Genomic DNA, 12,289 nt, shown 5'->3' with positions numbered 1-12,289 from the left:
CACCTCTCATGAGTTTGGAGAAATACATTCCTGAAAGTGACACAAATGCCTACACTGATGAGCATTAGGTATTATTTCACCAACATCCTCAGTGAAATTATTGTAAAAAGTTGTAAAATTGTCATTAATATAAATATTCTGAAGGTTACTTTCCTGTTATCCTCTTATTTTCTCAACCGTTGCCAGGATCAGCATTCTTTCTGCTCCATTACCGTAATGCACCTTGTATGCACAAAGCTAATCTTTGAGAGAGCTCGCGTCAGCTGGCGTGACCGCGTATTTCTGACTGTCTGCTCACCTGACTGCGGTAGCAGGTAGCAGGAGGAATAAACATAGTGGTCAAAATACATAAACAGAGACTGTAAAGGGGAACGTTTAAAGAGAGAACAGGAGGAAGGAGGGTTCTGGGCTAAAGCCCCCAATATATCACAATAACGCAACAGTGATTGGATAGTGATTGGCTGTAGTACTTAACGGGTACCAAGCGATTTTGATTGTCAGAGTTACCTAAAGCAAAAAACCTAACATTTCCTTGGATATGTTGAACCTTAACTAGTAAAAGCACTGGGTTCAGAATACACAGTACATCTACCTGATGTATTGATGAGACCTGATGAGACAATTAATGTGTTAGATTGAGAAAACCGGTGCCACAAACCTTTCATAAACTGGCAGGAAGAAATGCCATCATTGCTTACCATATCACAGGTTGATTATTCTATTTTGGAAGTAGGAAGATGAAAATAACCAAGAAATAATAATAATAATATCCTAAGGCAGTTTTATTTTCATCTAATTGAGAAAGCATATACATTTTGATCAAATACAGTGTATTAATCCTACAAAGTATTTAAAGGTATTTCAGTAGAAAACATCAATTTAAAGATGACAAATATTATATTTGGCCTTTCTTAATAACAAAACATTTATTAAGTTATTTAAATAATTGCATGACATAAATGCAACCAATACAGTTCATAACTTATTATTGGTAATGTTCATTTATATATTACCCGATATAAAATGCACCATTAAATCCAAAGTAGCTCTCTTTAGTCCTACAGGTCTGTCACGTGTTTGCGCTGATGTGACTTCAGGTGATCCAGGCGCTTGAAGCTGAGGCCGCAGACGACGCAGCAATAGGGTCTTTCTCCAGTGTGGGTGCGCTGGTGCACCTTCAGGATGTCTGCCCTAGTGAAGCTCTTATCACACATGCTGCACCGGTGAGGTTTTTCCTGCGTGTGAATCCTTTGGTGCAGCTTCAGGTTCCAGAGACGGCTGAACCTGTTCCCACAAACAGCGCAGCAATAAGGTTTGTTGCCTGTTTGGCTACATTTGTGTGTTTTTAGGTTTGCAGAGGACGGGAATCCTTTTCCACAGTGACTGCATAGATGGAGGCCCTGCCCTAAGTGGATCCTCTGGTGGACTTTTAGATTACAGGCTTGAGTGAAGGTTTTTCCACACTGGTTGCAGGTGTATGAGGATCCTTGTCCTGTACTTTTATGGGAGTGTTTGTGGGGCTTCAAAGAAACAGAATTAGGTACGGAGGTAAAATAGTGGTTATGGGTGCTGCTCCTTGGTTCATTTTCTGCATTTTGATGATGCAGCCTTTGTTCAAAGTTCAAAGTATCACTATATGCAGCTGAGAGCTCATATGCCCCAGTGGGGAACTGAATTCCCTGGCCTCGAAAACTCATTCTGCTGCCCACATCACCAGATACCTGATCAGTGTATCTGACATTCGGCTCCTGCAGATATCCTTCCTCGTCTATAAGCAAGCAGCTGAACTCCCCACTCACATCACTGTTAGTCCTTACAGGGGAACTCTCCTCAGTCCTTCTATTCTGAGGAGACCCTGTTTTGTAACGCTGGTGCTCAGCTCCTTCGGAGGGTTTCCCGTTTTCATTATATTGATCCACATAACTAAGATTATCCGGCAGGTGGGTTGGAGAGCTTTGTAGCCCATCAAAGTTACCCATCTCTCCATATTGAGGTTTGCCAAAGCTACCCAACTCGTTCAAGATGTACCTGTTCTGAAAATGTGATTCAGAGAGGACCTCTGATTGTCCATCTTGGTTCAACTCTGGTCTCTGCTCAAAGCTGGCTTCCCAGTTTACATGGCAGTCCTGGTTGTTCTGCTCACTGAAATGTTTACTTGGTCCTGGTAGACTTGATGCTTCCGTTTCTGTGACAATAACATAAATGAACTGTCAAGGTGGTTACAAAAGCACAGCTGGCATATGAAAAACAGTGTTAGCTTTCAATGTGGATCACCTTAAACTTTCTAATTTATAGGTGGTTTTCTCTATACTTTACAGTCTTTTCAGAAATATTACTTACAATTTTTATCACCAACTTGCTTAGAAACCCACCTTCTTTGCCGACACTCCACCCGTGTGATTCATCGTCTCCTGGCGGTATGCTCTGAGGAGCTTCTTCTTTCAGTTGTCTGTTACATGTCTCCTCTTGTGCACCTAAAGCCTGGAAGATAAGCAAGAAGAGAAAAGTCACATTCAGGGTATTTCTTTTGTCAGTGTAAAACAGTCGCTAGTGTCTTATAGGATATCTGTACTCAGGTTATTTGCTGTGTAAGATCTAGAAATCTCCCATTATTATAAAATGTTTTAACATGCACTTTGTTTACTGGTAAATTAACATGTGTGTTAAGCCTTTTTTTATTTTATGGACTTGAATATAACCGAAGCAACAACTTAGGAAATTAGCATGTCAAGAATTAGCATTTATTTTTCTACCACCTTTTTCAGCTGACTGAGTTTATCACTTCTGATTTTTCCTTTTGTCCAGAATTCAGATGTTAGGATGTCGCCGCTGTTACTGTGACAATAAGCTGAAATATCTCACATGTATTAGAATGAGAGAATAACGAGAAATCAGTCAAGCTGAGATCATGATAGCCAGTCACTGACAGTTTAAAACCTTTTTCCACTCGTCCCCGGGTACGTTTTTCTCGAACTCCGAAATCAGCCTTAGAACAGGGGAGTTCATCATATCTGATTTAATTTGTTTGTCCTGAGTGCATTAATTCGTCTGATAGCCAGACTCTACATAAACGGGTTCAAAAATGAGAGTTCATTCCTAATAAATTATTTCTTAAATCATGATGCTAATCACATTAGTAATGCAAGTAGGAGACCGTCCATGGAAAGCTCTAAAGGTTAAATCCAAGATTTTAAAATGAATTATGAAATTAAATGGTAGCCAGATTTCTATTTGAGCAAGTCAGAAGTCTCTAAGCGGTCTTCTGGACTACCTAAAGGTGAGCTAATCCCTTCCTTTTGAGACAAGTAAACAGACCATAACAATGGTCTAATTGTTTAGAGACAAAAACATGAATAAAATTCTAAAATCTATGCCAGTTCTTGATAAATAAGACCCAATATAACCAAGTTCTGGAATATTTAACTAACTGCACATAGACCATCAGATTAGGGAAGGCCAGTTATCAGCTCTAACCATCAGCACCAGGGCAGTCAAACCTCATCTTCATATTCGCAGATGGCACAACTGTGCTGAGTGGGACCACCATGTGATGATCGGACTACTCAAGGGAGGCCGGAGGAAAGTCCAACATTCTGGTTCGAGGATCCCAACCGCAACCGATAAATTCAGAAGGAAAACAAAGAAGCTAATGTGGACGTTTACCCCTCTGGAAATAAGGTTTGCTGGGTAGATTACCAGATGCTTTAAGATTGGTCGCCAGACATAAACACCATGCAAATCCGCAAGTTATCTTTATGAAGTTTTACCGGACGTTATAACTTGTCTCTCACTCTGACAAATGTTTTTCTACTGCGGAAGGAGATACCTCCCTACCTTAGGCTAGGAGCAAGTTACCTGCTGCACTGAATGAATTTAGATCAGTTGCTCTTTACAGTTAATGAAATGTTTTGAGCGATCACCTTGGGGGTTTTTACAGAGCTTGGACGTAAGAAATTACGCGCGCAATTGTAAGATGTGTCAGCTTTACAAACCTGAAAACCGGAAACCGTATGGGAAGCTTCAACAGACTTGTCAGCAAGCCCCGGGAGATGCTGGGGGTAGATCTCATGGGACCATTTCCCCGCAGTACCAGGGGAAATCTGTATTTAATAGTCTTTGTTGATTATTACACTCGCTGGACAGAATTATTTCCTCTTCGCAAGGCAACAGCGGACGCCATATCTCATATCCTGACCAAAGAAATACTCACCCGTTGGGGTACACCAACCTACATTCTCTCAGACCAAGGCCCACAGTTTGTATCTTCTGTGTTTGAGGAAACCTGCAAACGATGGAATCTCCAGCCGAAGAGAACATCGCCCTACCATCCTCAAACCAACCTAACGGAAAGGATCAATCGCAACTTAAAGACAATGATTGCATCCTATGTAGAAGAAAAACATCAAACCTGGGACATGTACTTATCAGAGTTTCGTTTTGCTCTCAACTCAGCTGTACAGGAATCTTCAGGAGTGACCCCTGCTGAAATCAACCTTGGACGTTCTTTGAGGGGACCCCTGGATAATGAGCTTCACCCACACCTTTGTGATCCAGATTCACTTGCATATCCCACAGCTGTACGACTGATGGAACTCAAACAACTTGTTACCCACAATTTGGAAAAGGCACGCAAGAAGCAGAAGAAATATTATGACAAAAGAAGGTAGAGAAGCGGACTTCAAGGCACAAGATCGTGTTTGGCTCCACACTCACCCCAGTTCAAGAGCAGACATGTTTTATTCTGCCAAACTTGCTCCACGTTGGAAAGGACCATACCGGATTGTCCGGAAACAAGGACCTTAAAACTATGAAGTCGTCATGGAAGACACTGGGGAGGATCTTCGTGTAATAAATGTGACACAAATTAAACCTTGTTATCCTACCGCTGACGAAATCGACAGAGCAGAAAAATGAACTCTTAAAGATTTTTGAAGAGGACAGCGATGAGGAAGAATTTCCTGGATTTTCAAGTGGATGATATGATTTAACACCTTCTCAGGTTTCGGCTTTTTTCAGGGGAGGAGTGTGGCGGCCTGATTGGACACGCATTTTGTTCACCTCCACGCCCATTTCTTTTTTGATGACGTGCGTCTTCCGGCGCAAAAAGCGTTGTTTTCCGGTTGGAACGCCGCTGGGAGAAATGATGCGTGGCAGTGGAGTGTGTGGCATTGACAGTTCGTGAGACAACAGCAGCAGATCTTGGATTACCTGAGAGTTCGTCTGGCTCACATCAGAAGCTCACCATTTGGATCGAGTGTTTCAAAACGCCGGTACCGTGAGTGACAAAACAACCTGTCAGCTTAAAGATGCTGATACAGGTTGTCTAACTTTATGTACCGCAGAGCACAGTGTTTGTTTTGCTTCCTTGTGCGTGTATAAAAAACACAAAATGAAGTTTTTTCTTCTATTAGTTTTTTGGATGGATTAGACTGGCGAGAGGAAAAGCCTGGACTGGATTATTTTTGTTTGAACTGAATTTGACTGAACTGAGTTAATTCTTATTGTATAGACTATTATTGATTTTTGTTGTTTTTTGCTGGGGACAATTAAATTGTGGTTGTTGGGTGATTCTCCATCAATGTTTCGGGTGATGAGCATGTCTCTGCTTTTTTTCCCTTGTGCGGGATTTTGGATTGCAGAATAAATATGTCAGGAGAGAGACCTGGCTGGCACCCCAGAAAGAATGTTTCAAACTCTGATTCCATAATACCGCTACATAAAAGAGTGGCACCCCAGATGGGACCCATAAATGAAGAAAAAACTCCATTTCGTGTTTTTTATACACGCACAAGGAAGCAAAACAAACACTGTGCTCTGCGGCACATAAAGTTAGACAACCTGTATCAGCATCTTTAAGCTGACAGGTTGTTTTGTCACTCACGGTACCGGCGTTTTGAAACACTCGATCCAAATGGTGAGCTTCTGATGTGAGCCAGACGAACTCTCAGGTAATCCAAGATCTGCTGCTGTTGTCTCACGAACTGTCAATGCCACACACTCCACTGCCACGCATCAGTTCTCCCAGCGGCGTTCCAACCGGAAAACAACGCTTTTTGCGCCGGAGGACGCACGTCATCAAAAAAGAAATGGGCGTGGAGGTGAACAAAATGCGTGTCCAATCAGGCCGCCACAACACCAATGGTCTTCTAAATTATCCTGTTTTATTCACATTTTTCTGTACAAAACCAAAAACGTCTGTCCAAAAGTGGTACTGGAGCCAGAAAAGTAGCTGGCATACAGCAGCATTCTACCAGGCCGGATCACCCTGTTTTTAAGGAACTTTTATCTCCTTTCCTCAGGAAGCAGACACAGAAAATGCTCAACAAAACCAGAACCCAACGGACCCATTCACGTCCGGCATTTGTAGTGAGCCGATCATGTTGGGTCAGAGCTAAATACAGGTGTGAATGAACTGGAGTCGCATTAAGGAAGGTTTTCTTCAGAGGAGGCCTGGAACACTTGGATCTGCATTTGTTTAGCAGTCTAAATGCAACCTGTCCAGAGACACATTGAAGGACCACCCACTGACATGGCGTGACTCACCTCAAGCTGCAGGTTACCTGGACAGCTGTGGGTTACAAAAACCTGATGCAAACAGCTAATGTAAAACGATTAGAAAACTATCTGGAATACTATAAAGACATGATTTTTCCTCAGATACAAGTTTTTCATGTTTGACACCTACTCAGTAGAGGCAAATGAATTTCTCTCTATGTTGTAATTTATTTTGTATTTGTTTCGGAGCCTACTGAACCCGGTACAGCCAGCACATTGTAAAACGATTCATGCAAAGCATAAAATCTCAGTATAGGTCATTTTTCCACAGCCCAGGGTGTTTAAACTAATACAATTGTTAAGCTGTTTTTTTCTGCAAAGCTAAAATCTATACAGTTCATTATGTCCCACAACTTTTATTTTTCGTTTTCTCTCACATATCGCATCTATTAAACTACACACGTCAGCTTATAAAAAGGTTGATGTCTGTGTCTATATATTTAAATCTTTTATGTTCCTACTATTTTGTCTTTATTGTTTTCATTGATCATTGCCTAATCTGTGTTTCACTACCACTGTAAAAAAAAAAAAAATGTCCCTACTAAGTAACAATAAAAGCTACCTCAATCTGAATCACCATCTTCAGCTCCAACCTCAGCTTTAAGAAAATGTAAAGCAAAATGTTTGGGAATATCCATTTATCAGCTGAAAAACTTGGCAGCGATGACGCAGCAGTCATAGTTTTTAAACACACCCACCTGTGCGCCACTGTTCGCCTCTTGCGTTGCCTCTTCAGTGTTCTTACTTAGTCTCTCTCCAGCAGTGCCCTGGTAACTCTGTGCCTCTTCTTGTGACACACACTCCTGTTTCAGGCTTTTGTCTGCGGTAAACCAAATAGGAAAAAATACATCTCACTGAATGCACAAAGGGTCAAACAGTTTTGAGCCTGATTATTTATTTAAGAGCCACCAAACAAACTTCAAAATTCAGTTAGATTATTTAGCTTTTTTTAACCATGCAAACAACAGACAAAGTAATGATCTTACTGGAAAACATAACAGAGTGGTTAACAGATTTACAGTCAGATATTTAACTCTGGACATGTCATTTAAATCCCATATTAAACAGGTTTCTAGGATTTCCTTCTTTCACCTCCAGAACATTGCCAAAATTAGAAATATCCTATCCAGGAGTGACGCTGAAAAACTAGTCCATGCATTTGTTACTTCAAGGCTGGACTATTGTAATTCGTTACTATCAGGATGTCCACAAAATGCAGTTAAAAGCCTTCAGCTGATTCAAAATGCTGCAGCAAGAGATCTGATGAAAATTAAAAAGAGAGATCATATTTCTCCTATTTTAGCTTCCCTTCATTGGCTCCCTGTTAAATCCAGAATAGAATTTAAAATTCTCCTCCTCACATATAAAGCCCTTAATGATCTAGCTCCATCATACATCAGAGATCTGATTGTTCCATATGTTCCTAACAGAGCACTTCGTTCTCAGATTGCAGGTTTACTGGTGGTTCCTAGAGTCTCTAGAAGTAGAATGGGAGGCAGATCCTTTAGTTATTAGGCTCCTCTCCTGTGGAACCAGCTCCCAGTTTTACTCCATGAGGCAGACACCCTGTCTACTTTTAAGGCTAAGCTTAAAACATTCCATTTTGATAAAGCTTATAGTTAGAGTAGCTTAGGTTATCCTGAGCTATCTCTGTAGTTATGCTGCTATAGGCTTAGGCTGCTGGAGGACATAATGACCACTTTCACCCTCTTCACTACATTCTCACACTACTCTCCAATTTTGCATTGTTTGCTGTTATTTCAGCTTTTAACCTTGTTCTCTCTTTTCTCTTCCTAGAAGCTACACCTGGCCTTGCTCTGTGTCTACCTGTGACATCTTTCTGGAGAGGGGCATCATCTAAGCTTCTGCTGACAACAACTTAATGCTCACTCTCTACCGATGATCCACATAACCCTGTCTTTCAGTGTTTTAACCCTTTCTCTCTCCTAGACATGGAAATTGACTGAGCTTTTACTGTGACTAATTATGTGCTCTCTTTCAGACTGTAACCTTGAAAACTGGCTCAAAGTTTATCTGTTCTTTCTTTCTAGATGAAACGACTAAAGGAGCTACATCCATTAACATTTACTTTTCCTTCCCATAGAAAGTACTCCTGGATCAGTGCTTCTTTCTTCTCTTTGTGTCTCTGCTCTGTTCTCTCAAACCCCCAGTCGGTCGTGGCAGATGGCCTCTCACACTGAGCCTGGTTCTGCTGGAGGTTTCTTCCTGTTAAAAGGGAGTTTTTCCTCTCCACTGTCGCTACATGCATGCTCAGTATGAGGGATTGCTACTAACTCAACGCCAGTGACTGTCCACTGTCTCTACATGCTCATCCAGGAGGAGTGAATGCTGCAAGTCACTGACTGGATGCAATCTGCTGGATTTCCTTAGATAGAAAAACTTTTTATCCAATTTGAATAAAAAGCTAACTTTGACTGCACTGTTCAATGGTTACAATTAATTGGAATGTATGAACCTGACTGTTGTGAAGTGCCTTGAGACGACATGTGTTGTGAATTGGCGCCATTTAAATAAACTGAATTGAATTATTATGGGGCGAGTTCGAAATAGCCCTGCTGTTCCTCCGAATCAGATCAAGATGCGTTCTGGTGCCTCCTTATAGACGATTTAGGTACGTCCCACTGGGAGGATGCCACGGGGCTGACACTGGAAGAACTAAATATTCCTTCTGGCCTGGGAATGCCTTAGGATCCCCCAGAGTGACATGGAGTATTGCTCTAAAGAGAGATGCCTGCTCCCTTACTGACCTACAGCCCCAGAACTCGATCTCAGAAAAAAAGTGGAAGAAAATAAATGGAAAATAAATGTTATTAGAACTGTGGTAAGCCATATGTTTGATTATTTTAGCAGCAATATGAATATGTTGCATTTTTATTTTAGATAAAAGTGGTAATGATGTTATTCTTTCTCGTATAAATATTTTATTCACACTGAGCAGCCCTGACACCATTGTAGATTTTTTAAAGGTTATTAAAGATAATTAAACCAGCCGATGCCTATTCTACAATAACACACATCTATACTATTACCAATTAATTGCCTGACATTTATTCTACCACCAAAGAGGCAGTAAATTCTTTACAACTGCATGTTAAACATATTATGGTAATATCTACAAACCGTTTTTCAAACACCAGTTTAAGGATTTTCGTTTACAACTTTTTTTACCCATTCATTTTATAAAAAGGAGAGACAGAAATAATCCCATAACTGGCGCTTTTAAAATGTTTTACCTGTCTCAATTTTATTCTTCACAACAGCTCAATTAAACTGCTGGGAAGTTCTCATCGTCCCCACCTACCGAAGCATTTGTAAAAAAAAATTGTTTTTGGACACCACACAGGAAATACATTCAGCCCAAAATGTTCAGCTATATCAACGTAAACTGTTTCAAGTCTAGACCCGATCTAGTGTCCGAATTATTTCAGATAATATACAGAATGAGCAGAGCAGGATGTAATGTTGGGTTAACATGGGTTTCATCAGTGTAGGAATAAACAAGCAAAAACAAGACAGAATTGTTCTTTCATTATAACATGGGGCTGCAGATCACATGAAAATTACAAAAAAGTAATTAAATGGAAAGTGGCAAAGAGTCAAAGTTATTGAAAATTTTAAAAGACAAAACATTATTTTCTTCACTATAAAATATACAGAATAGGGGTTTAACAAAAGATCATATTGTGTTATCATTGTTAGGCTCCAGCTTGGACGTTGCAGACTTCGGAAAAGGCCGGTTGTGACAGAAAGGCCCTCTGATGTTGGAGTATAGACAGATTTGAGTCTAAACTCTATAATCACTACAGTGGGGAAAATGTTTTAAATATTTTGGCGCAGCTGTGGAGTTTTCCATAGGAGAAGGTTTCTATTTTCTAATTCTAAATGAATAACTATAGTGGGAATGTTCGGGTTAACTTACAATGTTGCATCCAACCTACCGAACCCATAGAAGACGAACCAAGCACTTGCTGATATTAGAGGGACATGAGACCTCACCCACCTGTCACTGTGGATTTGTTCTCCCCGGCCATCCTGACTCTCCCGCAATCAACACACATCTCCTTCCCGTTGTCTTGCCTCTCTTTCCGGCGGCTCTCTGCCGACTGCAGCCTCTTCTCCAGGGACTCCACCTGCTCTCTGCACCGCAGCACCTCCTCAACAAAGCTCTCCTCCACCAGCCGGGTGATCTCATAGATGGCAGCCTTGAACACCGTTTCCATTACTCCAGAAAGTTGGGACTGAAAAGACTGAATATTCTCCGCCATTGTGGCGATTGTGTGTTAAATCTTATATGCAAAGGCTTTCGAGTTAATAGAGAATAAAATGTCTGACTTAAACTTTAAAGGACTGTACCTATTTTAAATTAGGCCATTAGGCTACGCGTACGTTTAACTTTCGGCAGGTTCCCATAGCACTAAATTACGGCTAAATGAATAATCAGGATAATTTTGCTACCAGCGTTAGCCACCTAGCTTTTTCCACTAACTTTAGTTTAGCGTAAACCGACCATTATCTGAAACATCTATTACCCTATCAGTTCTTCATACTGTGTACGTTCAAACCATACGTTTGGGGAATAGCTTACTAACTTATCCCTTATTGCAAACTGCTTATAATCCCATAGTTGTTCTATTTCCCTACTCAACAGCCAGACGTCCTGCTTTAAAAATACGGATGCCGAATTGAGACCAGTTCTTTTTCTTCTTCTTCTTCTTGGGTTTTTCTGGCGGTTGGCAAATATCACATGGTGTGCATTACCGCCGCCTATTGGTATGGAGTGTGGGACAAACTGTCTATTTCGTGTGTGTACTGTTCATATTCTATTTACCAAATTTATTTTCCTAAAGAACTTTTTTACTTTCTGATTTTTTTCAGTATGTACACCATATTAAATGTTTCTTTAACCTTTCAAAATTCTCCTAATTTATCTCTCTCTCATATCTAATGTCTCATTACATGTTTAATTGTCTCACTCTGACCACAATGTGACTGATTTTCTCTTCTGTTTCTCCTTCCTGTTCTCAAATCCCCCACCTTCCACTGAATCTTATGTCTTCTATCTTTGTTTTCTTTATTCCATTCTTTCTGCCACTTTTTCTTGGGTATTTCTTTAATAATACTTCTTGCTTCTGATTTGCTTGTGGTCATTGTAAGGTTCACATGTTCTGTAGTTGCCCTTTTTGCCACCTTGCTGTTTCATTTCCCTCAACTTAAATGTGTGCTGGTACGCACAGAAATGTTACTATCCCACTATCCCACTTTCTGTATTCTAGTCTTTCTTAGCGCTTACTTCAGTTCAGCATTTTTAAATAGGGCATTTAGTAACTTAACATTTTCTTCAGTATTCTTGAGTAAATCCTTATCCTTATCCCTTATCCTTATCTTTCATACCTTTGCTTGCTTTTTTTATGCTTAAGAAATTCTGATAAATAGGATTCTTTTAAAGTATTTTAAAGACTTTATTTCTTGACTTGATTGGTCTTCTTCTTCCTCTTGCTTAAAGGAGGTTGGCAAGCAATGTTTTGGTGCATTACTGGCACCAGCTGGAATTGAGAGTGGATTAGGATACTAATTTGATACATATATTTATAAACTACATATTTATATAAACTACTATTTTGCCTCTATTAACATTTTAAGGTATTTCAGCAAAAACGAATAACATTCCGAACTAGAGACTTTGTCCAAAAGGTCTCGTATGTCCAGGTGCAGT

The 12,289-nt window shown here is 40.3% G+C and overlaps 1 protein-coding gene across 2 annotated transcripts; it reads right to left on the bottom strand.

The window, feature by feature from the left end:
• Window positions 1–764: 764 nt before the first annotated feature.
• si:ch73-109d9.2 (uncharacterized protein LOC565042 homolog) lies at window positions 765–11,889 on the bottom strand. Of its 2 annotated transcripts, XM_047365485.1 has the most exons (5): window positions 10,930–11,889; window positions 10,577–10,823; window positions 7,254–7,375; window positions 2,373–2,481; window positions 765–2,185 (listed from the first exon to the last, which is right to left on the bottom strand). In XM_047365485.1, exons 2-5 carry the CDS (start codon window positions 10,794–10,796, stop codon window positions 1,059–1,061), a joined length of 1,578 nt encoding a protein of 525 aa, XP_047221441.1. In that variant the 5' UTR covers window positions 10,797–10,823; window positions 10,930–11,889; the 3' UTR covers window positions 765–1,058. The 2 variants fall into 2 exon arrangements, with proteins under 2 accessions (XP_047221441.1, XP_047221440.1); XM_047365484.1 differs by having other exon boundaries at window positions 10,577–11,889.
• Between the last annotated feature and the right edge of the window lie 400 nt (window positions 11,890–12,289).

This window comes from Girardinichthys multiradiatus, chromosome 5, assembly GCF_021462225.1.
Source record: "Girardinichthys multiradiatus isolate DD_20200921_A chromosome 5, DD_fGirMul_XY1, whole genome shotgun sequence".
In the NCBI taxonomy this organism is placed as follows: Eukaryota; Metazoa; Chordata; class Actinopteri; order Cyprinodontiformes; family Goodeidae; genus Girardinichthys; species Girardinichthys multiradiatus.
Note: the sequence above shows the minus strand (reverse complement) of the source record. Positions and strands in the feature narration are given on the sequence as shown.

Excerpts from the sequence above, each read along its gene's own strand:
- si:ch73-109d9.2 (XM_047365484.1), bottom strand. The coding sequence starts at position 10,841 with ATGGCGGAGAATATTCAGTCTTTTCAGTCCCAACTTTCTGGAGTAATG. Across the intron at positions 7,376-10,576 it reads GAACAAATCCACAGTGACAG|ACAAAAGCCTGAAACAGGAG; the intron begins GTGGGTGAGGTC and ends GGTTTACCGCAG. Across the intron at positions 2,186-2,372 it reads GTGGAGTGTCGGCAAAGAAG|AAACGGAAGCATCAAGTCTA; the intron begins GTGGGTTTCTAA and ends TTATTGTCACAG.